We start from the raw sequence: 25,965 nt of genomic DNA, 5'->3' as shown, positions 1-25,965 counted from the left end.
GTTCGAATCCCTGCCACGGGGTGAGCTCCCGTTGCTCAGTCCTTGTTCCTGCCCACCTACCGTTTCGAAAGCACATCAACGTGCAAGTAGATAAATAGGTACCGCTCCGGCGGGAAGGTAAACAGCATTTCCATGAGCTGCTCTGGTTCGCCAGAAGCGGCTTAGTCATGCTGGCCACATGACCCGGAAGGCCAATAAAGCGAGATGAGCACTGCAACCCCAGAGTCGTCCGCAACTGGACCTAATGGTCAGGGGTTCCTTTACCTTTACCTATGACTGTTTAAAATGTTATGATGGTGTTATAAATGTGGTGTGTGTGTGTGTGGCCTTAGACATGTCCATATAATGGATTATATCCAAGCTTACTCCACTCTGATTCACTGAAGGCATTAGACCAAAGTTAGTCATGCCCTTTAGTTTTTCAATGAATCTTCTCTTAGTATGCCTAATGTTGGATGCAAATCTGTACTCCCCTGCCTTTAAGATGCTATTGAAATATTACATGATACATACTAGTCTGTTTTAATCTAGATACCCGCATTTCCATCTCAACCTCAAGGTAGACTTAGGCTTCCCTACTACAACTTGGCATATAAATTAAGTTCCTAGGGCAGTTCCAATTAGTCTCTGCTGCAAACACACTTGAAACGCTATGTGCGGATCATGCACCTCAGCATAGATATTGTAGAGCTAGTTTTGGACCAGATCAAAGTGATGGAGCCAACTCTCCTATGTGGTGAGGTTATAACATTATTTTGGGGGTGGGGGGTGGGGGGGTTAGTTTAGAAAAAAGGTGAGTAAGGCGGGATGTGATAGAGGTGTATAAAAATATGCATGGTGTACATAAGAAGCCTCCCACAAACCCACCCCATTCTATAACACCAGAACTGGGTAACATCCAATGAAGCCAAATTACAGAAGATTCACAGCAGACAAAAGGAATTGAATTTGTTCCCACAAGAGGTAGTGACAGCCACCCACGTGGACAGCTTTAAAGGAGACTAGACAAGCCCAGGGTTCGACTGAATACCCCAAATGGCAGCTGCTGGGAATGGCAAGCAGCGAGAGTGCTGTTGTGATCAGGTTTCATAGGCAGGCTTCCCAGAAGCACCTGGTGAGTCACTGGCCTGATCCAGTTGATCTCTTGGTGTGTTAGTTGCTTCTCTTGCTTGTGAAATCTTTCTTCTTCCCTCCTTGTCTTATGTGGGGGAAATATCTGGACAATGAGAATGGAGGCAGCTCCCACTAATTTGGATCAGACGGCAGTGGGCTGGCCTCGCTCTGTGCAAAGAGACTCCTTATCTCTTGCATACCCTTATGGCTACATCCAGTTCCTTCACCCTTCTCTGCCTACCATGTGTCTTCTTTATCTGAAATTGCACAGACTTCTGGATCAAAAACTGTGTATTTTACATGTTGTGAGCAGGCAAGAGCCATCATATCTTGAGGACAGGAAAGGGGGAGATAACATTCTTTGTCTTGTGCTGTCACTGGGATGCATCAAATAACTGATTCCCCAGTGCCATCAGCTGTGTGCATTCCTCTCCCTTATCATGTCCGTTTACGTTGGTTCCAACTCATATCCCAACTTTGCTTCCTCTTTCTGCGCCCCCTCTCCCCCTCCCCCCTCCGCCAGAATTTCACTTATACAAAGGTCATGGCACACACCTTCCGGAGCGTGCAGCCTAGTCGCCATCTGTGGCTCCTACCAAGCTGCTGCCATGGAGACACAAGCACCACACGGCTGTAGCAGTGGCAGCAAGCCATAATTGTGCGAGGGGGGGCAGAGTGACAGGAAATGCCTCCTAAAGTGCGGGGGGGGGCATAGGGAGTGAAGGGAAATGCTATAAATGAGGGAAGATAGGCGGCCAGCTTCTCAGAGGGAAATGGCAGGGATTTTGGCCAACTCTGCGCTCAAACTGACATGGCAAGCTAGGAATCTCTAGGAAAAAATCCAGGCTGTGTGAGTTGCATTCAGCCAAGTCCTGCCCAGAGTGGACCCATGGACATTAAGGAGCCCAAGTTATTCATTTCAGTGGGTCTGCTCTGAGCAGGAGCTTTCTTTCTGCTCACAGGATGTTTCGCAGCATAGTTTTGTTGAGAAACGAACTCCGCATGGTTCCCGAAAAAAATCAAGCATGCAGCGCCTCAAAGCATTTATAGAGTAATTTCTACTGATAAAGGTAAAGGGACCCCTGACCATTAGGTCCAGTCGTGGCCAACTCTGGGGTTGCAGCGCTCATCTCTCTTTATTGGCCGAGGGAGCCGGCATACAACTTTCCGGGTCATGTGGCCAGCATGACTAAGCCACTTCTGGCGAACCAGAGCAGCGCACGGAAACGCCGTTTACCTTCCCGCCGGAGCGGTACCTATTTATCTACTTGCACTTTGACGTGCTTTCAAACTGCTAGGTTGGCAGGAGCAGGGACCGAGCAATGGGAGCTCACCCTGTCGCGGGGATTCGAACTGCCCACCTTCTGATCAGCAAGTCCTAGGCTCTGTGGTTTAACCCACAGCGCCATAGCCTCCCTCTAATTTCTGCTGATACTATATAGGAAAAAATGTTTTTGTTGCTGGGAGGAGGCAGGAAGTGGGCCTAGGGACTGTACCTCTGAGAATGTGCAGAGTTAGGTTTCCCCACCAACTTAAAGGTTGGCATTCTGAGATATGTATTCCCAGTGGTTTTCCCCCCTCTAAAAAATAAAATTGTTTAGGGGTACTCTCATTCCATCTGAGACTCAGGAAAAACCATGACAGGAAATGAGGCTGCCATCGGGGGTAGCAACGGAACTGACGATTCACCATGCTAGAGAAGAAACTATTAAAATTTTTGGTTTCTTCTCCCGTTAGATTCACAAAATGTTTAGGGGTATGCGTACCCCTGCAAACCCCCAGAAAAAGAAGCACTGTGTATTCCATTCCATGCAGTTGCCACCAGTCAGTCAAGTACTGCGTAATGGTGTGATGATTACATACAAGATCCCTTAACAGCAGGGATGGGGAATCTGTGCCCCACCCCCAGTGTTGTTGACAACACCTGGTTCTGTCAGCACCAGCTAGCACAGCCAAAAGTCAAGGACAATGGGAGTTGTAGTCCAACAACAACCTGTGGGCTACAGGTTCCGCATCCTTGTTGATGGACCCAAATGTTCTGTTAGACCAGGGGTAGCCAATGGGGTGTCCTCCAGATGGCACTCCAGCTCCCATCAGCACCAGTCAGCATGGCTGATGGTCAGGGATGATGAGAATTGCAGTCCAAAATTTCTGAAGGGCACCACATTGACTATCCTTATGTCAGATGGTTAACAGGTACTTTATAATGAGCTGTGAATCCTGCGTGTGAAGCATGGAGAAAACACAAGGCACCATAAACAATGTAAATGTTGTACTCATAACATGCACAACTCTAGCCTGATGGTCCTGATCTGAGTCTATATAGCCTAGTTCCTTTTATATTAAATATAAGGGTCAATTAACTCACCGTGAGATAGAGAGGCAGGATTCTTGAGCATCACCTTTATGGAAGCATTATAGGAGCCATGCTAGAAGAGAAAAAGAATGGAGGAGGGGGAAAGCTTTAAAACGAGGCGAATATTTAGCTCATTTAACACACAGCGGTTCTGCTTTCCTTAGAGAACATTTCAGAAGTAGGCCAAAGGGTTATCTCTCATTGCCTCTGTTAATCTAGCCAGTTCAATATACTCTAACAGTTTGTCTTGCCTTTCCCTTTTTGTTGGCACAATTTCTTTTCCCCAGTTTTTAGCAATTAGGATCCTTGCCACTCCTGTGGCATAGAGGAATATTTTCTGATCTTTGTGGATATTTAAGTTATAATTAGAAAAATCTTAATAATTATTCATAAAGGAAACAGCTTACAAGAAGTAAATGAGGAGGCCAGATACAGGATAAAGGAAGTCTTTTATCTGGTTGTTGTATGTTATGCTTATTGTATGTTATGTTCACATTTAATGAGGGTGGATTTCTGTATTGGGGGAGTGGGGGGGTTTATGTTATGTTGCAAATAAAAATAAATAAATAAATAAATAAATAAATAAATAAATAAATAAATACATAAATACATAAATAATAAAAATATTGACCTGGTTCTCCTGATCTGCTTGGCAAAAGAGTGTGGCTGACAAAGTTGAACGTTGTTGTTCTTCAGCCTTGTAGATGAAACTAAAGCGGTTGGTCTTTGTGTTGGGGGAATTCAAGATCTCCACAGAATAACTTTTTGGCTTGCCACTGCGGATCAGCATCTGTGGGGCTGCTTGGTCAGGGATTTGCAGGTAACAGTCCTGGAGTCGAAGTGGAGAGTTCCCATCAGCTGTCTGGAACGACACCTATAGAGAAGGGAGGCAGAGAAAAGGCAGAATGTGTTCAAACCTGGCCCTTGAATAGAGAATCTGGAACTGGGATTTAAATGACTCAGCTGCTTTACTCTTCGTTCCCATACCTTCATTGCGGAAGTTGGGCCATATAGCTCAGGACTATGTAATTCCCCCTCCCCCAAAAGGGTTTTTGATGACCCTATAAAGCAGCTCAGCTTTTGATTGAAAGTTTTCTTACAGCTTTTTGAAACTTTATAAAGTGGACATTACTGGAATTCTGAGGCCAAGGGGGGAAGAATCTGCAGGAGCTGTAATTTAATGTCACAGTTATCTCAATCACATAGTCATCGTGGCCACCTTCAATAATACTTGGAGAGATCAATCCTATCCATGTCTACTCAGAAGAAAGCCCAAAAGTGTTCAGGGTTGCCTTTAAATATTAAATTTATTCCTTATCCCAATGTACAGGATCAGCAGTACCTGGACGTAGGTGACTTTGTTAACTTCTACCACAGTGGTGGATGGTGAGCTGAAGTCAGGTGTCTGATAAAGATGGAGAAAGAGCTTCTCTGGGAGATCACATTGAAATGGCACCTATGAGAGAAGATAAAGGGGCAACAGACAGGTCCCATATTAACACATCATTTTCTCTAATATCAAACTTGGATAGGGAAGCAAAATTGGGCCACCCCAAAACAAGGTTGTGCTTTCAACATACTTCAGAGGCTTTCTAAGTATGCAGAATATCATACGTTGTAAACTTAAATTATTCTCTCTTGTGAATGTTTGCATGCAATTTTATTGTTTAAGTGCATTGGGTTATGTATTTTGACATTTTACTGACAATGGGAGGGTTTTTATTTGATGGGAACAGACTTTGGTAATATGATGCCCTAAGCAAGGACAAAATTTGCCCCCCCCCCCCATGGCTTATTTACATGCCCTCCTCCCTCTCGCCTTCCGTTCTGCACATGCTCTCAAGTGCATTACATTATGGTTCTGGCAATTCAACTGCCCATCTAACCGGGGCCTGACTTTGAGTAGATACCAGTGTATAAATATATGTTGTTGTTGTTGCTGCTGCTGCTGTTTTGCACCCCCTTGGCCCACACTGCCCTAAATCTGGTGCTGACTTTGTGGGGGATGTTCCTCATATGGTGGTGTATCAATTTTTAAGTAAACTTTTTATGCTCCTCAAAATGGCCCATGAGTTTCCAGGACCTGCAAAATATTGGGGCCATAGAGATAAGAAACATGCCTATTTGTAAATAACTAAGAGATTTCAAAAACATGATATGTTTCCAATGCTTTTTCCTCACAGAGAAACAGACTCACAAGGAAAGGAAATATTTCAAAGGCTGTCTTAGGAGTATCCTTCTCAACTGGGAAAATGGCAGTACAAAACAACTGTTTACAACTAAGCCAGCCATGAATAAATTGCAAGCTTAGAATTTAAAAAACAATTATCATTTTTTTAAGAACAGTTCCACTGCCTGGTTAATTGGGAACCTGTTGTTAATCAATCAAAAGGTTTTGACTTTATCTAACCAATTAATTGACTAAAAGTTGCAGCCTTACTGAAATAGAAAACAATAACAGCACAATACAAAAGATGATGGTTTTCAGCAGGAATGTATTTCTTACCATAATTTTATCTGGATGCGAAGCCAGGGTCAGGACCAGCTGATGGGACAATGAAAAAGAAATGTTAAGTAAACTATTAGTCCATTGATGCAGATGTTGTTAGGTAGCTTTGCTTTAGAGCTCATAGCAAGGAGGGACGGTTGCTGCAGACAGACTGCAGAGACCTTGCTTGAGTTCATTACTCAGCAATGAAGTTCAGTTGGTGACACAGGAACACAGGAAGCTGTAACGCAGTGGTAGAACATCTGCTTTGCAGCAGCTGTCCAAGTTATAGCCCTTCAACATTTTGTGGGCCATGAAACTGGGGGAGGTTGGGAGCTCTTTGGAGGGGATGGGCATGCAAAGTTCATAGGTACCGTATTTTTCGCTCTGTAAGACGCACCAGACCATAAGACGCACCTAGTTTTTGGAGGAGGGTAAGAAGAAATTTTTTCCCCTGAATCTCAGAAGCCAGAACAACAAGAGGGATCACTGCGCAGCGAGCGCAGCAATCCCTCTTGCTGTTCTGGCTTCTGGGACAGCTGCACAGCCTGCATTCGCTCCATAACACACACATTTCCCCTTACTTTTTAGGAGGGAAAAAGTGAGTCTTATAGAGCAAAAAAACTGGTACTTATCCCAACTCCTTGCTGCTGCCATTTCTGAAATAGGGGAGGAAGAGAAAAATGGAGTGCCTTACAGCAGGCAGCGTTGTCAGACCCCAACTCATCAGCTCCAGCTGGCATGGATGTAATCCAACATTAACACATTGACTACCCCTTGGTTAGAGTACTGGTCTAGGGAGACCCTGGTTCAATTTCCCCCCTTATATACATATTATTAGTCTCCATATAATCAAGAGTCTTTACACCAGCCTTTCCTAACCTTGGGTCCCAAGATGTTGTTGGACAACAACTTCTATCAGCCCCAGCCAGTATTGCCCAATGTTCAGGTCTGATGGGAATTGTATTCCAACAACAACTGGAGACCCAATGCTGAGAAAGGCTACTTTAGACAAAAGCATGATTAAGTTAAATAAATACAATTTTAAAATGCAGCAGTGGTGCAAATCCACATGCTCCCACAAGCATGTGTCTGAAAACCAACCATACACCTCGCTGGGGAATCCCTCACTGTGTGACCTTGGGCTGGTCATTGTCTTTCAGCTTAATCTACCTCAAAGGGTAGTTGCTGGATAATAGTGTATGTGTGCTGGGCAGTGTCCCATGAAATATTTGGAGGAAGGGCAGGATCAAAAAATGTGGCAAGCAAACTGAGCAGGAAGATGGTACCCAAAGACCATTAGAGAATCCTGCAAGCTTCTGTGCTGACCTGATTTTTGGCATGAATGCCCCCTTCTAAGTTGGTAGAGCAGTCTTCTATGATGCTTTTTAGGACAAAGTGAGTCAGGTTGTCAGTTGCTCTACAGGCAGGGTCCTCCAAAGTCATCTCAGTGATGTCAACCTGTGCCCTCTGTAGGGTTAAAAAAAAGCAGCAAATGTTATTTTGGCTAAGTGCACCTATACACCTCCCTCATACACAAATTTGTCAGTTTCGTTTTCTCCTTGTTTCTCATTTTTCCAAGTCTTAAATTGAATTCTATCTCTTTTTCTTAGGCTTTTATTAGACATAAACATAAATACAAACTAAACCAACATGAAAGTACAGCAATGACCCCAGGGGAGGCAATACTAAATCTCATTATGATATATTCAATTTTAATAAGATCGCAAAAACAAAACCATAAATGATGAATGAGTGGTGGAGAAAATAAAAAGTAAAAACAAAGTAACATTTGAAGTCAGAGCACAGATTTCCATAGATACTGCTGAAAATGAATTTGTTTGGACTAATGCATATTTTTTTGTGTATAATTTAGAAATAGCCAAAATAAATGTGATACACAGTTTATAGATGTCTAAGGCTTTCATAATGCATCCTCACTCAATGCAGTCAAAATCCTTATAAGTATCTAGGAAGAATTTTACAAGTGGGCACCCTGCTTTCATAGCTGCAAAATAATATTAAAATGTCAGTATACAGGGTTAGAAATACGCCTTTTAGGAATAAATCCCATTTGACTGGAATGAATAATACTTGAAATCACCCTTCTCAACCAGGAGGCCAGGAGATAGATAGATAGATATATAGATAGATATACCCTCTCCACAGATAAATTACAGACACCATCCAGTAACCAAACCATAGTGGCACCTCCGGATGCTGCACCCCCCTGCAATCCCTACACAGATCTGGCTGGCACAGGGCACAAAACCACAGCTCGCCCCTATACACGAAGCCAAGCCAAAGCACAACTAAGTGCAGTACAGCCATCTTCCCAGAAAAACTCTTCACAAATTCAAGAGGTCAAGACACGAAGGCTTTAGCAACTAATCCACACCTAATGACCCACCTAAGTGGTACTCAGAATATCACTCAAGAAATCACTCAAGATATCCCTCAAGTAATTAAGGAACAAAAGAAGAAAAGAACACTAGCCTGGGAACTTCCCCTTTGCCCAGAACTTTTGAGGCAATACACCACACCCCTCTACAGTATTTATAGGAACTCAAACACTGAGATCCCGCTCTGTTCCAGTAACAAGAAGCCGAAAGCACCAGCCTGAAGATGACGAGTGAGACCTCGTCGAAACGTCGCCTAGACACCCCAACTTTTACACGGGAAGACACCCGAGGACACCAAAACCTGCATATATATATATATATATATATATATATATATATATATATATATATATATATATATATATTCTGGTTAATAGGGTAATGGTCTATAGGATCTTACTTCTTCTAAAAATTAAAATTAAATTAAGTTCTCCATATTTATGCAGCAATCTGCAGTAAATCTACATGAAAACTCAGACTCTAATTAGTGCAAATTTTTCCTAACAAAATTTCCACGCAGTTTTTATTAATATATATGTTTTTGCAAGCGTTATGTAAGAAACAACCTAATTCTAACCTAATTCTTATACTAACATGTGAACCGAAACACAGCTATCCTTCAAAATTCACACTTCTCCAAATTTTATGATGTAGTTCTCCAACCAACCAGGGTGTATGAATATGTATATATTAGAGGAAAGTGCCCATAAAAATGCAAATATCAGTGAAAGTAATATACAAAAATGCATTATATTAAAGGAAATTGCTTATAAGTTTTGGAAGGGCACAAAATGAGCAGAAAATCTCCTCACCTCCAAGAGCGACTTGGGGAATGCTACCTCGATGGCGTTCTCTGTGCACTTCCATGGAGGGGAAAGTTGTATCAGCCCTTGAACCACCCCGGACGGTTTTGAAATCTTGCTGTGTGGTGCTGTCGTCACCTCAGTTTTCTTTCCTTCTAAATTAACAACAACAATCTTTATTACGGTCCGGAGACCCAACAAATCGTTACAAAGCAATACACAATTCATACAGCCTACCTCCAGGTTAAACAAGCATTTTGTTCAGACTTAAAGATAGGGATCATTGGTTCTTGCAACCACCGATAAAAACTTCGCCACTGCTAATGTTCTAGCATTTGTCCGGCCTTCCAATAGGAACCTGACGTAGTGAGCCTCTGATTTTCCCAGGAAAGGTACCAACAAGGGTAGTATCAGTTCAGCCCTGGCTTGCTCATATTTCGCACAGTGCAGCAAAATATGTTTTATGGAATGGATGTCTTGAGCACACGAGCAAAGTCTGTCCTGGTAGGGAACTCCTCTCAACCTGCCATCCAACACTGCAGAAGGAAAGACGTTTAGTCTGGCTTTGGTGAAAAGCCTTTGATAGCTTGGTACTGTAAGGTTTGTCTTTGGGCCCTAATTCAAAGTGTTGGTTTTGACGTACAAAGCCCTAAACAGCTTAGAGCCGCAATACCTCTCTAACAACCTCTCTCCATATGAACCAACCCAGACTCTGCAGTAATCATCTGAGGCCATTCTTTGTGTGTCTACTCCACAAGAGGTCCGGAGGGTGGCAACATGAGAAGGGGCCTTTTCTGCAGTGGCTCCCTGTTTTTGGGATGCTCTCCCCAGGGGGGCTCACCTGACACCTTCTTACATATCTTTAGGAACCAGGCAAAAACATTCCTCTTCTCTCAGGCCTCTGGCTAATTAAACAAACGGGGGGGGGTATTGGTTTGTTTGATTTTTGTTCTTATTGTGATACATATTTTGTGTTTTCATTTTGTATTTTTATCCTGTAAACCACCCTGTGTCTTTGGATGAGGGCCAGCATATAATTATAATCAATCAATCAATCAATCAATCAATCAATCAATCATAATCTATAGCTCGATGTGAGGGGTGGCTTTTTTTAATGTGACCAAGGGAACATGTTGAGCGTGTCTAACTCAGGGATAGCCACCCTGTTGCCCTCCATGTGTGCTTGGACTGCAACTCCCATCATCCCAGGCCATTGGCCATAGTGACTTGGGCTGATGGGAGTTGTAGTCCAGCAATATCTGGAACACACCACATTGACACTCCTGGTCTAACTCCTGCGATTCTAATCACATGAGGTAGTGAATGCCTGGACAGGGCTTTTGTTTCACAGGATGGTGATTGTTTTGCTACTTTGAGCTCTAAGGAAAGGGGAGGGGAGGCCATAGTTCAGCGAGAGCATGCAGAGGTCCCAGGTTCAATCTTCACACAGGGCTGGGGGGAAACCCTGTCCCAAACCTTGAACTACCACTGACAGTGAGTGTAAACATTGACAGAGGTGGACCACTCAATGTAAAGCAGCTTCCTATGTTCCTTGGGCTTGCCAATCAGAAGGTCGGCGGTTCAAATCCCTGCAACGGGGTGAGCTCCCGTTGCTCTGTCCCAGCTCCTGCCAACCTAGCAGTTCGGAAGCATGCCAAAAAGTGCAAGTAGAAAAATAGGTACCACTCCAGTGGGAAGGTAAACAGCGTTTCCGTGCGCTGCTCTGGTTTCACCAGAAGCAGCTTAGTCATGCTGGCCACATGACCCGGAAAAACTGTCTGTGGACAAACGCCGGCTCCCTTGGCCAGTAAAGTGAGATGAGCGCGGTAACCCCAGAATAGCCTGAGACTGGACCTAATGGTCAGCGGTACTTTTACCCTTATCTTTATGTTCCTAAGGCGTAAGGATTTTTGAGGGAAGGCTTGTGAATCATAGAATTGTAGAGTTAGAAGGACCATGAGGGTCATCTAGTCCAACCCTCCGGGAACGCAGGATTTTTTTGTCCATTGTGGGGCTTGAACCCACAACCCTGAGATTAAGAGTCCCATGCTCTCTATTAATGCTAGAGATGAATAGTATCCTGTAGTAGGACCTGGAACCCTCAGAAAATGATCCTGCAAGGTTTTTACTGCACTGGCTCTGTTCCAGCCAAGTGCCACCAACATGCTTAGGTCTGATGTAGCCAACTTGAAACTGGGCAAACTCACCACCACAATCCCTGACCAGTTCAAGGGTGATGCTTTTGGCAGCTGGAATTTCTGTGTAAGAAGCGATGAAGGCGAAGTCCTTGTCACGGGCTTCTTTGATCAGGCCTTCTTTGCTGTCTGGGAGGACAGTACCGTTAATTGGCTCCTTGGTTATTTTCTTAATGGAGTATTTTCCTGACACCTACAGGAGAAAAAGAAATGAAAGTTTAGCAAGGACCTTCTTCAGCGTATGTTTCCATTCATGGTAGTACACACGGTTGCCCAAAAGAAGAATTATCTCCAAGCGTGTTCAGCTCAGAGTAAACTTACTGAAAGGAACGGAGCTAAGTTAGCCATGCCCCTTTTCTTCTTCTGGTTATTTATTCTTTAGCAAAATTTTGAAAACTTAACATAATCAAAATCAAATGTGTAGTCACATACAGAACTGCAGGCTGTTATCGGACTTCATGACATATTGTAAATCTCATTTTTTAAAAAAATCTTCAAGGTAAGTTTAACAGATGGGGATATTGCAATACCAAGTTCTGACAAAATAGTCATTTTGCAGTCATATAGCCGAAATCCTTATGTACGTTTCCTGAACCTTCCTGTTGCAGCTTGACTTGTGGTTCTTACAATAAAGTTGTACCAGTTCACAGTGAAAGGGTGTTTCTTTCAACTTATATACGAAGCTTTTGAGTGAGTCTTTAATTTGAGAGCAACTTGGGGAATCCCTTTGGCCGTTCCACTAACATGCCATCAGAATCCTCACTACCACTAATGTAGGCCCTCTTAGATTAAAGAAGAGCACGTCTTCATTTTCCTCTGTGAATATATTCTGTGATGATAGCTGGGGAATTGTAACGGTTTTACCTATTATGTTGTTCCTCTCCTGAAAAACAGTGTCTAATAATTTTGTTTCTTTAGCACATGACTACCAATGTGGCTGGCGCTGTGGTCTAAACCACAGAGCCTAGGGCTTGCCGATCAGAAGGTCGGTGGTTCGAATCCCCGCGACGGGGTGAGCTCCCATTGTTCAGTCCCAGCTCCTGCCCACCTAGCAGTTCAAAAGCACGTCAAAGTGCAAGTAGATGAAGGCAAACGGCGTTTCCGTGCGCTGCTCTGGTTCGCCAGAAGCGGCTTAGTCATGCTGGCCACATGACCCCGAAGCTGTATGCCTGCTCCCTTGGCCAATAAAGCGAGATGAGCGCTGCAACCCCAGAGTCATCCGTGACTGGACCTAAAGGTCAGGGGTCCCTTTACCTTTTTACCAATGCCCATTATTGTAGCATTGGCTACAATGTCCATGAGGCAACCGCCTCAGGCAGCAGGGTCCACCAGGGCAGCATCTCTCAATGTTGACCTTCCTTCCTTCCTTCCTTCCACCCTTGTTCCTGATATTGGTCTTCCTTGACCCCATTCTTCCATGGTGGGGAGGGGAGATGCCATTTTGGGGTTTGCCTCAGGGGCTGAAAAGTGTTGGGCCAGCCCTAATCAGAGTTTGGTGTGACTGGCAGATGTTTCACCCTTGCACCACTCTGTCTGCCTCTGAATACAAGTTCCTGCAGGGAGCTTCAATAGCAGAGGCCTTCATGCCCTACTTGTGGACTCCCCATAACCCTCTCATTGGCCACTGTGAGAAGCAGAATGGTCTTCTTATATGTAAGGCAGAGGTGGAAAATCTCAGGCCCAGGAGCTGAATGTCCCCCTTCATGCCCTTTTTGTCTGGATCAACACATCTAGCTTTGCGTTTATGAATAATAGTAATCATGAAGTTCTAAGCCCATAACTTCAGCAGCCAGAGGGCATTTCTCTCCCGCTCTTACCATGAATTTCACATATTCAGGCATCTGATCAATGTTCCAAAACATCCTCTCGTGGCTTTTAAGCACTAGCAGTGTGGTCAGCTCCTTAGCTGGTTTTCCATTACTGCATGTCACTTTGATGTTCAGATCCACAGCCTGTGTGCTGGAGAACAAACCCAAGGATAAATGATAAGGGCTCATTGTTGACCAAGGTATTTCTTTTTAACAGCCCATGCAACACCTAGCAGATCCCCCGTTGGTAAACCAGACTGGAATAGCATGTTAATCACCAACATGACACCCGCCTTGCTATTCAACCTGTGTTTGTCACCTGCATCATGTAAGGCATTAACATCAGAGGCAGGCTGGCTTTGGTCTTGTCTAGTCTGCTCTGCTGTTATTTTCAACAAGACTTCTCATGGTCCCCTGGTGTGTTTTAAATTTACAAAGGCAAAGCAATACTCATGATCTCTCATGGCTCAACAGGCATAGCTAATCTGTGTTCAGTGATCCTGAATATGCACCTTTTGCTTAAGACAGAACTGTGATACAGCTTAGTCAAGGCCTCTTTGCAAAAATTTCCACAACTGGTAGACACCAGAAATTGTCCATTAGTCTCCCAGTTGACCATGGATCAGAATATGAATAGACTTTTCTTCTTCCCTACCTTTACTAATGCTACCTCGCTATTAAGCTGATCTATCAAAATTGATTAAGGCCCACCTATAAGGTTGATTGCTCTTTCTTTTTCATTAAGGTTATCAACCTTACAGTATCTATTGATACAGTTACAGATAGGTAGCCGTGTTGGTCTGCCATAGTCAAAATAAAAAAATTCCTTCCAGTAGCACCTTAAAGACCAACTAAGTTAGTTCTTGGTATGAGCTTTCGTGTGCATGCACACTTCTTCAGATACACTCAATATCTGAAGAAGTGTGTATCTGAAGAAGTGTGTATCTGAAGAAGTGTGCATGCACACGAAAGCTCATACCAAGAACTAACTTAGTTGGTCTTTAAGGTGCTACTGGAAGGAATTTTTTTATAGTATCTATTGAGGCATATCTTCCTATGTATCACTATGAATTCTGATCTAAAAGGCTAAGTTTCCTTCCCTTTATAATTGTTAAGGTTAATTTATCTACTTCCTAATGTTGCAAAGTTAGGGAACCTCAGGCTTGGGCTGGCCAACCTTTTGATCATTATCAAGACTTATGTACTTCTATTAAGGTGGGTGTGTCCTTATTTTTTCTACTGAGTTGAATATAATATTCCCCATATCTATCGGCTTATCTGTTCCCTCCAATTTTTCAAGTCTGTGCCTCCTTGCCAATATATATTAACACCAGTCTTCCCTCTTTACAGTTTCTTTCTTTTTGGGGAGCGCCAGGAAGCACCAAATGTTTATTGTGGTAAGTCTCTTAAATGGCTATACATTGTGGACCTGTACTATCAACTCAAGCCTTCTTCCTTACCCATTTTTGCAGCCTGATCATTGCCAAAAATATCACAAGCCACACAAGAATATTGCAGGACAAAACTGGTGGAAATGTGAACATTATTATTTGCATAATTTACTCGCAAGTCAGAAGTTAGATCCATGCAACCAAATTACCCAGAGTCTGGAGGACTCTGCTGGAGCCACATGATGTGGGCCTCTTTTCCAGGGTGTACAGTGGAATTCAGACAGCTCTTGGTATTGTCAGAGTCAAACTCAGCCTCTAGGTATGGCTCAGCATCAAAATAGCTCTCAGGTACACATTTCTCAGATGAGCTGGGCTCTGAAGGAGACAAAAGAACAACTGTGGAAAACTTGCTCAGGCAGAAAGAGCAGGAGATGGCTGATGCTCAATAAGAGAAAAACACATGCAATGATATGACTGTTTATGTATCATCAAAAAAGAGGAAATCATTCACTAAGAAAAAGAGGATACAGGTCTGCATAAAATTTGGATGTGCTGATTTAAATGCACTGATGGAATTTTAGAAAAATGACTATAAGAAGAAGCACAATACATCTCACCCTGGTGGGAAAGACTGATCAGGTGACTAGTGTGCCTACTGACTTTTCTGTTCAGGTGTTCACTCTGGATAGGCAACTTCAGGACCACTCCTGCTTTCCCTTGGTCAGTGCTTCAAAGAGAAGAGCCCTTCAAATACAGGGCTGTCTTCTGATAGATTGTGATTTGCAAAGTGGATGTAAAGCCACCCATATATGGCCCATTTTTCATTCATTCAGTGTTTTTAGTCAAATCCAAATTCATGCAGATCTAATCAATTAATACATCAGTTGAACTCAATTTAATTCATTAGTAAAAGGTAAAGGTAAAGGGACCCCTGACCATTAGGTCCAGTCATGCACAACTCTGGGGTTGCGGCGCTCATCTCGCTCTATAGGCCGAGGGAGCCAGTGTTTGTCCGCAAACAGTTTTTCTGGATCATGTGGCCAGCTTGACCAAGCCGCTTCTGGTGAAACCAGAGCAGCACACAGAATTGCAGCTTACCTTCCCGCTGGAACGGTATCTATTTATCTACTTGCACTTTGCCGTGCTTTCGAACTACTAGGTTGACAGGAGCTGGGACCGAATGGGAGTTGATCCCATCACGGGGATTCGAACTGCCAGCCTTCTGATTGGCCAGCCCTAGGCTCAGTGGTTTAACCCAAAGCGCCACCCGCATCATTAGTAACTGCATGCAAATGATTTGAATCAGGTGGGGTAAGCTCCCCTTAGCAAGTCATTGTGGCTCTATAGCATTCCTCACCAACCTGGTGTCTTCCAGATATTTTGAACTCTTATAACTCTCATCAGCCTCAGCCAGCAATTGATGGGAGTTGTAGTCCAACAACATGCGGAGGACCACAGATTGAGGAAGGGTGCTCTATAGGGAGGACTCCTGCTACACTTTGACCTAAGAAACACCATCTTAATAGAACTGACCTCTGTTGACTTGAAAGTTAATCTTCTGAGGGTCTTCCAATTCTACAAAGGTGCTGACACCCTCATATTTAGTTTTGGCCCAATTTAGGATCTCCGCATTGGAGGAAGGCAAATCGGTTTTGTTGATTTCTTTGTTGAACCCTATGACCGTGAGTTTCTTCACATCCTGGAAAAGAAATGTACAGCAGAATAAAATCAGAGTGTTCCCCGTGCTATTTTTATAGAAAAGAGATGCTGGAGCTCATCATGAACACCTCCCTCATTTTCTTATAATAGCAATGGAGACCTGAGAGGTGCTAGAACTGAGTTCCACGAAGTTCTGGCTGAAAAAGGGGCCCTAGTGTTTCCTTTTGGCAATGAGAGTTGCACTCTATAAATCCTTCATGTATTTCATGTCTGGATTCAAGCACAACATTGAGAGATAGTCCTTGGACAGCATTGGGTCTTGCAACTTTGGCCTCACTTTTCTATTTTTAAAAGGGGAGTTCCACGCAGTCAGGAGACAGGGAGCTGGATGAGGTGATATATTGTCCAGTCACTCAGAGTAGTGGACAAATCAGTCATTTCTGGTTTCTTCTCAGTTTCTCCTTTTTTCCAGTCTTCATTTTTGCAAGCTATACCCCCTAATATAATGCATCTTAAATGTTATTTTCATGATTAAATGTATTTTTGTGCACACTTCCCATTAATAAATTCATGTTTGTACTCATTTTTGGGTTGGAAAGTTGCATCACAAAATTTGCAAAGGGTGAGTTTTGATGGGTAGGTACATGTTGGTTTGCACACTGTTTTGTGAACTATCAATTTGTTAGTTTGCATTAAAATGCAAACCAAACAAAATTTCTCCCCCATCCCTAACAGCTCCACTTACACAGGGAGGAACAGGAGTGACAGCCTATGGGTGCCTTCCTCCCAACCTCACCTGCAGCACCTACTTCGACATCATTGGATCTCCATGTGAAGACATCATGCTCAAATAAGGGTAGCAAATTTCATAATTTAACTGCACACATTTTGCAAGTGATTGTACACTTTGAACCCACGTGCATTGCAAATGAGCCCTGTTTAAATTTTCTTCACTTCCAGAAACACCAATTGTCTCTGTGTGGAGGTGTAGTATTTAAATACAGCAGGGTAGGGCAACCGTTTTCAACCTGAGTGCTACATTCCCTTCTAGACAACCTCCTTGGACATGGGAGTGGGGGGGGGGCACATAAGAGCACGAGAAGATCCTGCTGGATCAGGCCAGTGGCCCATGTAGTCCAGCATTCTGTTCTTACTGTGGTCAAGCAGATGCCTGTGGGAAACCCAAAAGCAGGGTCTAAACCAGTGTTTCCCAACCACTGTTCCGCGGCACACTAGTGTGCCGCGAGATGTTGCCTGGTGTGCCGCGGGAAAAATTAAAAAATTCGAAAGATTTTTTTTTTAAGTCAAATTTTCGATTGGGGCGCCATCACTAGCTGACCCCTGGGGTTCCCTCCCTCCCTCCCGCTCTGCGCCTCCCTCCTCCTCCGGGGAGGCCCTTCCTGGCTCTCGGCCAAGGCTTGGCGGCTGCCACTCACTCACTCGCTCGCCCACCCGTCCCTCCATCCCTGCACCCGGCCTCTCCCCCTCCGTCCCCGGCGCGGGGGCTGCCGGGATCCGTAGTCCCCTCGCCCTTGGGCTCCGCGCCCGCGCGGGGTGCACGAACTACGTTTCCCAGCGTGGCCTGGCGGGCCGGGCGTTTTGTTTGAAGCGCTCTTCTCCCGGCCACGGAATGAGCGCGGCGGTGGCGGCCGGGCGGGCAGGAGCTCTTCCGCACAGACCCCGCGCAGCCTGCCTGCGCCCCCGCGGAGATCGGGCGGCAGGATGGAGCCCGGGGATCCCCGCGGAGGCGGAGCGGCGAGGCGGAGGCTGCCCCCCAGGTAGGGCTGTGTCGGGGGGGTTTTATTTTTGCAATGCTGCATCCGCGCCGGAGGGGACGCATCGGACCGCGGGGAGACCCCTTGGCGTGCGTGCAAGGCAATGCATGCGTGCAGGCGTTGCATGGAGTGCAGTGCAATGCAATGGCAACGCGGCGCCCTGCATGCATGCATGCAACTTCCACCGGCGCTCCGGACTTGGCAGGTGAGGGGGGTCCCCAGTGGGCGGCAGAGAGAGCCGGGAGGGCGAAGGGGAGCCGGGGGGGAGCAGCGCTGCTCCCCGAGCCGAGCCCGGGGGGAAACTTTGGCGTCGTTGCGCCGGGTGTTGGAAGCGGAGGCTGGCGGGGGCCCCTCACCTGCAAAACCTGGTTGCCTCTCATATATTTCGTGCATTGCATTCATCGCCCGCTTTCTCCTCCAAGGAGCTCCCGGGGGCGCGCGTGGTTCTCCCCGTGTTATCCTCGCAACAACAGCCCTGCGAGGTGGGTCAGGCGAGTGGCCCAAGGGAGCACCCAGGGATTGTCCTGGCCAGGTGGGGTGATTTGAACCCTGCTCTCTGCCCGGTCTTCGTCCTCATTTAGCCCCCACATGTGCATGACTGTGCATGACTGAGGTTTTCCCCCCTCGTCTTGGCTATGGTGTGAGTCTGTGCTGTTAATTAATGGGGTTCTGCCTTCGGAGAAGATGAGCCAGCCCTCAAGGAGGTGATTATGTAATTTGCTAGCAATTCATGTCCCTCCCGGCGTGACGCTGCGCGCTGACGTCACGGGGCTGTAATGGTGGTGTGCCTCGAGATTTTTTTCATGAAACAAGTGTGCCTTTGCCCAAAAAAGGTTGGGAAACACTGGTCTAAACACAAGGGCACTGTGGTTTGCAGCAACTGGGATACAGAAGCATTTCTACCACCAACTGTGGAGGCAGAGGATAGCCTTTACGTGCATGAACTTGACTAATCCTCTTTTGAAGCCATCTGGTTTAGTGGCCATCAATGCTTCTGGTGGGAGGGAGTTCCATAGTCCTTTCTTTTATCTGTCCTGAATCTTCCAACATGCCTTCCTAGTTCAGGGACATCCCTGCTTTTTTATCAGAGAAAGACTGGAGGCTGTAATGTCATTACAGTGGGTGTTTGGTCACTGCTCCATGATGATGCCTGTAACATTTATTTTATTTATTTTTATTTATTAAATTTCTATACAGCCCTTCATCTGGGGATCACAGGGCAGTTTAAAATATGAAAACACAAAAATACATAAAATAATAACCTCAAAGTTCCACAGGCCTGTGAGAAGAGGAAATCTTTTGCCTAGCACCTAAAGATATGCAATGGATGCACCAGGCGAAGCTGCCTGGGAAGAGCATCCCGCAATGGGGGGCCACCACAGAAAAGGCCTGTTCTCGTATTGCCACCCTCTGCATGCCTTGTGGGGGAGGCACACGAAGAAAGGCCTCAGGTGATAATCACTGGGTCTGGGTTGGTTCCAATCAGGAGAGGTGGTCTTTGAGGTACTGCAGTTCTAAGCTGTTTATGAGATGGCACTTACACTTTTGGGCATCCAAGAAGGAAACAGGAAATGATTTTTGGCACACCAATAGCTGTGCAGTTACTTCTGCCAGCTACAATTTTCAGAATTTATTTTTACACTTTCTATCCCCCTGTAGGTTACGGAAAAGGAATGACACAAAGGCTCTCTGTGACCCCCCAGTCACCTTCTCAGCACAGAGAGGAAAGAACAAGTCAGAGAGGTCAGGCAGAAGCTGACAGCTAATCTCCCCCCACGATCAAAGGAATTTTATAACCTATTGTTGTCTGCCTTGAAAGCAGAAAAGAGTCAGGCGTCAAACAATCAGTCCTGTGAGGTTGGCCAGGCTCAAAAGGAATTCTTTGAAGGAATAGCTGCACAACCAACATTAGAAAGAGCAACATATTTGGGAATTTCCATTTTATTTTACTTTTAAATCCCGTTTGTTAAGAAAGATGAAAACATGGGTTGGGGTTTGCATGGCTGACTTTGCCCTCCCTTGGCTGATATTAGTATAAATCAGACTCAGAGGTATAGCACGGGGGGGGGGGGGAGGGGGAGGCTGGGGGCCTGTCACCCTGAACAGAATTTTTTGTGGGGTGCATTCCTCACAATGCCCAGCCAGCCCCCAGGACTGCCAGGGTGTCGTCAGCTGTTGCATCCTTCTCACACCAGGATGCACTAAAACGCTGGTGCATTTTCTCAGGGTTTTCCCCTCCAGTTGCCAGTTAATGCCAATTACTGCAGAATGTGGGGTGGGGGTTACTGGATTTAAGATAGGAAAACCGAGAAACTGATCGAAACAATATAAAAAAATTCCTTCCAGTAGCACCTTAGAGACCAACTAAGTTTGTTATTGGTATCTGAAGAAGTGTGCATGCACACGAAAGCTCATACCAATAACAAACTTAGTTGGTCTCTCAGGTGCTACTGGAAGGAATTTTTTTATATTGTTTCGACTATGGCAGACCAACACGGCTACCTACCTGTAACCAGATTACTTACTAAGACTCCAAAAAGTGTGTTTTCTTTCTTTTCTTAAAAAGAAAAACCAACACAACTCTTCTCAATCTTTCAGACATTTCAAAAACCAGTATTTTGGAAGGGATGGCTCATCAGGAAGCTAGTTTGGCCTGGCTTTGGGATTTTCCAGGGGATGGTGGCTCACCCCCCCACCCAATTTGTCACAGCCTAAAGGCTCCCTTTTGCCAGCCAACAATGCAAGGAATGGAAAGAGAAAAGGTGACTAAGAGCTGCCTTGCACACCTCCATCTCCCTCCTGACCCCATACAGGGCACGGAATGGAACGTCCAAGAAGGCAGTACAGTGGCGGCGGGGGTGGGGGTGGCGGCCTGCCCTCCAGCATGAACTAATGGTGCCGCACTGCATCTGATTGTGCCTCTCGCGCCACTGCCCTCCCCCATCCCGCCTCCATTGTCAGCCCTTTTTTATTATTAGACACAAATAGGAAAAGGGTTTTATTTTGCTAACAAAGCTCACAGGCTCGGCTGAGCTGGCTGGAGCCAAGCACCATCCCTGACCCTACGCCAAACAGCCAGAGGAAATGGGAGATTTTCCCCAGGTTATCTGCGTCACAGAGCCTCCCGGCAGAGCAGTGGCGTAGCGTGGGGGGTGCCAGGGGTGCCGACCGCACCGGGCGCAACATCTGGGGGGGCGCGAGTCCAGAGGGAAGGGACAAGTTCCTTCCTCCGCCGGGCTCCCCGCCGCCACCGCCAGCCTTGCGCCCTAGCGCGCGCGCCCCCCGCTGTCGCTGTGGCTGCGCTCCGCTCACTGCTCGCAGGAGGAGCAGCCGCTGCAGCAGCGCCGACGCCGCCACTGACGCCTGGCCGGGCACGGGCAGCCTCTGCACCCTGCCGCCGCCGCCGCCATCCCCTCGGCCGAGCCACAGGCGGCGGCTGCTTCTGCCTCCATCCTCCTCCGGGCAAGCAGCGTTGTTTGCGCGGCAGCGCCAGCGGCAACTCGCAGGTTAGGGGTTGGGGGGCGCAAATTACTTGCCTTGCCCCGGGTTAGGGGGCGCAAATTACTTGCGTTGCCCCGGGTGCTGACAACTCACGCTACGCCGCTGCGGCAGAGAGATCCATGGGCAGAGGAAGCGGACCTGCGGGGGCCTTGCAAAGTCATGGGTTGCGACATGACAAAGGGGCACAAAATTTGGCATGGAGTGGAGAGGGAGAGGGAGAGGTTTCCCTCCCTCTCTCCTAAATACAGTACTGGAATCCTTCAAGGTCTTCCAATAATGCGAAAGTGTAGGATATCCAGGGCATGCGCAAGGTAGTCCTTTTTCACACAGTGGCGGCAGACAGATAAGTTCTTGACATTTATTCACTCCCCCAAGGTGTCTTTATGGCCACCAACTTGGACGGCTCTAAAAATAGGACTAGACAAATCCATGGAGGATAAGGTAATCAAGGGTAACATTCACCCAGCCATGCCAGAATCTGGTACACTGTGTCTGCTGCAGGAGCTAAGATGTAGCTGTTGTGCTTATGTCCTCCTTGGGACTTCCCACAGGGACCTGGCTGGTCACTACAGGAATGGAATACTCCACTAGATGGGCCTCTGGTCTGATCCAGCAGGGCTCTTCTTATGCTTCTGTGTGTTGAGACTGATCCTTGGTCTGTTCCAAGCATGAGGCCCATGCGCTAGTCAACCTGCATCTAGCTGTTTGGTAACTAAGTCACTAAAAAGGTGCCTGTGGTAACGGCGTTAACGGCACATCCAGGATAGCACTATGTAAGCCTGCATGGGCTTTTTGAGATGCCTGCATGCACTACTCTGCATCCCAATGGCAAGAGCAGGCTGGCGCATGCTGTGCAATGGGGAACACTTTTTGCAGCCGGTGTTGAGCAGCCATCCTGATTCAGTGCCACTGACATTGCAGTCCCTTCCTGCTTGTATGCTTGCTTCTACAACCCTCTTCCAGAATACCTGAGCAGCCTGTGCAATTGTAAACCAATAATGACTCTTGCTTGCCTGGTATATGAGTGTGTATGTGTTTATATTTTATGGTACCTTGATAGGAGGTTCCTTCACCCACTCCTTTGGGTGAGCTAGGTTGGGGCTGTTGTGAATGGTGGGGTATAAATACAGTCAAACAATCTGTCAGTCAATAGTCCATTACCCGATGGACTGATATACCAAGGAGAAAGCATCGTGCTCTAGCTCATCAATGGGGAACCAGTGGTCCGACAGATATTCTTGGATTCCCAACTCCCATCATCCCCGGCCAGCATAGCCAATAAGCAGGGATAGTGGGAGTTGTGGTCAAAGTGCTTTCCTTTATTGCTCCTCTGGTTAAGAACAAATGGAGAGCCCTGACGGAACAGAACAAAAGCCTGTCTGGTTCAGCATCTTCTCCTCTCAGTTGGCTAACCTGATGCCGCAGTGAGAATCCCACAAGCAAGACCTGAGCCATGATGACTATGCTTCCAGTTGTAGGCAGAAATGCTTCTGAATATCAATTGTTGGAGACCACAGGCATCTGGCTAGTTGCTGTGAGAACAGGAAGCTGGACTAGATCGGGCATTGACCTGATCCTGCAGGTTAGCATTACGTTCTTATGTTCATCATGACTAGTAGCCATTGGTGGCCTTACCCTCAGTGGATTCTTCTCACCAAGTTGGTGGCCATTGTCACATTGTGTGGGAACAAATTCCACAGCCTGACTACATGCCCCATGAAGACATGCCTCCTTTCATATGTCTCAAATTTCCCGATATCCAGCTTCTCTGGATGACACCATTCAGTTTCCATGTTATGAGTTCCCCCAGTCCTGCTTCCCATTCCCCTTGAACTCCACTTTTGACAAGGATAATTTCTAAACTTGGAACTGGAATATGAAGTTTGCCACAGCTTTTGACTCCCCCAGTCCATTTGCTTCTCCTTCCTACTCCAGACTTTTCCAACCTGATGGCCTCCAGATATTTTGGACTACAACCAATGGGAATGTAGTCTAAAACATCTGGAGGTCACCGAGTTGGAAAGGGCTGCCCTGGATGCTCATGTGTCTGTTGAGGAAACACTGCCCCCATCAAAATGAGTAGTGTTGACATGACCACACATTATATTGCGATTCTGTTTGTACTGTGTTTTCCCCAGTACACATAGGTGCTCCTGCTCATTGGCAAAGCTTCACGTGACAGAACCATGTGCACAATCCCATTAATTTTGCTTTTTTCCAGCCTTTGCCAGCCTGGTGCCCTCAAGATGTTTTGGTCTATGGCTCCCACCACTCCTAGCCACCTGGAGAGTGAAGCAGGGCCAGGAGTGCCTATGTCTCCCTGATGAGAGCGAAACTTGTGTAATATGCATTTTTGAAAAAGTACTTGTTACACCCACACTTAAAGGTTTCTGATGTATACTTAAAGCACCTGAAATGTAACTGCCCCCCCCTGCAAAATGCAGTGTGTTTCCTAGCCCCCCGCTGCCCTGCCCTGATTAACTCATGACCAAGAATCTTGTTTGCTGAGGGTCCTTTTTCTAGTGTACAAATTTGACTAGTCTTCTTCACTTTCTGGAATCCACATACCTTCCCCTTCTCTCAACTGCTAAGATAAAGAAAGACACCACCCCAGGATTGTACCCAGTTATACCAGGTGGGTCAAGCTACTGGCTGCCAAGTCCCATTCGAGAAGGAGGCAAAGAGTGAAAGGACAAAGCAATGGAAGAGCATCACCTCTCACTCATTCCCTTCCAGTCTATCACCACACTTCTTGTATGTTAGGCCCCAAAACCCTTCTGGTCTCTCTCTCTCTGACCTCCAGGTCTCTCCCCAGGCCACACCACTCACAGGCCTTGCTTCACCCCCTCCTTTCATGCTTGAAAATGGCTCCCCACCCTGATGTATATTATACAAGGTCTGCAGGATGTGGCTCAGCCCAGGTACTCACCGTGACGAAGGCAAGGCGGTGATCCCCTGTAGTTACATTCAGAATGGCGTGCTTGTTGGAGTTCACCACAAAAACCACCTTCTGGCCTCCTTTTGCTGCTGACACATTGACGCTGAACTGGGTCAAGGGCATCTGGCAGAGAAATGGAAAAGGGGATCATCAGTCAAGTGTTTCAGGACAGGTGAAGAGATTCCTGCCCAAGTGGTAGTCTTTAAAGATATTTATTAAACCAAGTGGTAGTCTTTAGAGTTGCAGGCCCTGCCCTGTGGAACCAGCAAAGGCTCGGCAGGATCCCTCCCTTCTGCCAGAGGTTTCTTGAAAACTTCTTTTATTAGACAAGCTTGTACAACATGATTTTTTTCTTCTTTTTATCCATCAATATTTGCTGATGTTTCAGTGATGTTTTCAAGGATCATTGATTGATTTTATCCTTTTATATGTTGTGCTCTGCCTCTCTGTATAGTTATGAAAGTGTGGGGTATAAATTTGTAAAATAAAATGTTAAGATGTAGGGTAGGTTTGGAGTGGTGAGAACCTCCAAGAGATATTGGACTGGGAGAAAGAGGCAGAGTGTGATGGCAGGGAGAGCCAGTGTGGTGTAATGGCTAGAATGTTGGACTAGGACCTTTGGGAGACCAGGATTCAACTCCCCACTTGGCTAGGAAGCTCACTGGGTAACTGTGGGCCACTCAGTTTCTCACCTTAGCATATCTCACAGTAAGGATGAACATACAAAAGGAGGAATGCTAATGAAATCACTAAATAGCTTTGAGAGGCATTGCTTCTTTATTTCTAGTCATTACTGTCCCAACACCAGAAGAGACCCCCCCTCTCTCCCAGTACATAGGATTGCCAGGTCAGGAGCATCCTAGACTCTGCAATTTCAGGGCCCACACCTGAGACATGGGGGCAGCGCCAGTTGATATGGTGGGGTGGGGACCTAGACGTGGAGGTTAGTTTGGGAGAGGGGTGTGAAGGAGGGCAGACACTCCAACCCTACAAGATTGCCTACGCTATAATTTGTAGCCAGATCCTGCCAGTCGTCTTCGTCTTCATCTTCTTCTCCTCACCATCACTCTTACACACCTGGAGATTCAGCCTTCCCCAAACCTGGACAGGTCTAGGCAAATCTGGAGACTTCAGGTCAGACCTGGAGGCCAGTGACCACAGTGGCACATGTAGCCTTGGACTGATCTGCCCGGCCCATCGCTACCAAAGCAGTTCTCTCCGAAATTTGTAGGAGGCTTGTGGTTGGCGGGAGCACAGCAAAAATCAAAACAAAAAACACGACCAGAGACCCAAGTGCTCTCTCTCTCTCTCAACACATTCAGCTCAATAGCGGTGGCATGAGCTAATGAATAAACACGGCTCTGTGGGGGCGGCCACAGGACCCCTCGAGTCTCCGCCGTCCTGCCTTGGCAAAGGCCCGCATCTATTTTTAGCCCCCTGCCCTTTTTCAGAAGCCATTGTTTTCTCTCCCCCCCAGAATGGCGGCAGGCTTTCTCCTGCCTGCTCGAGCACTGGGATCTGCTTATAGAAACCGGC

General features: G+C 46.2%; 1 protein-coding gene across 2 annotated transcripts in view; it reads right to left on the bottom strand.

The window, feature by feature from the left end:
* The window catches only part of ENG (endoglin), a 54,387-nt gene that overhangs the window by 7,431 nt on the left and 20,991 nt on the right, over positions 1 to 25,965 (bottom strand). The window contains exons 3-13 of one of the 2 annotated variants that reach the window (XM_083485853.1): positions 24,421 to 24,552; positions 16,090 to 16,255; positions 14,766 to 14,931; positions 13,175 to 13,316; positions 11,370 to 11,550; positions 9,172 to 9,317; positions 7,287 to 7,427; positions 5,976 to 6,014; positions 4,812 to 4,925; positions 4,101 to 4,343; positions 3,482 to 3,542 (exon numbers count right to left, since the gene is read on the bottom strand). In XM_083485853.1, coding sequence (XP_083341979.1) covers positions 3,482 to 3,542; positions 4,101 to 4,343; positions 4,812 to 4,925; positions 5,976 to 6,014; positions 7,287 to 7,427; positions 9,172 to 9,317; positions 11,370 to 11,550; positions 13,175 to 13,316; positions 14,766 to 14,931; positions 16,090 to 16,255; positions 24,421 to 24,552 — 1,531 coding nt within the window. The remainder of the gene's footprint in view (positions 1 to 3,481; positions 3,543 to 4,100; positions 4,344 to 4,811; positions 4,926 to 5,975; positions 6,015 to 7,286; positions 7,428 to 9,171; positions 9,318 to 11,369; positions 11,551 to 13,174; positions 13,317 to 14,765; positions 14,932 to 16,089; positions 16,256 to 24,420; positions 24,553 to 25,965) is intronic. The other variant, XM_083485854.1, reaches the window with a different exon arrangement.

The sequence above is a fragment of the Podarcis liolepis genome (genome assembly GCF_965112155.1).
Source record: "Podarcis liolepis genome assembly, chromosome: Z".
Lineage (NCBI taxonomy): Eukaryota > Metazoa > Chordata > Lepidosauria > Squamata > Lacertidae > Podarcis > Podarcis liolepis.
The sequence above is the reverse complement of the archived record's forward strand: the minus strand, read 5'-3'. Positions and strand labels throughout refer to the sequence as shown.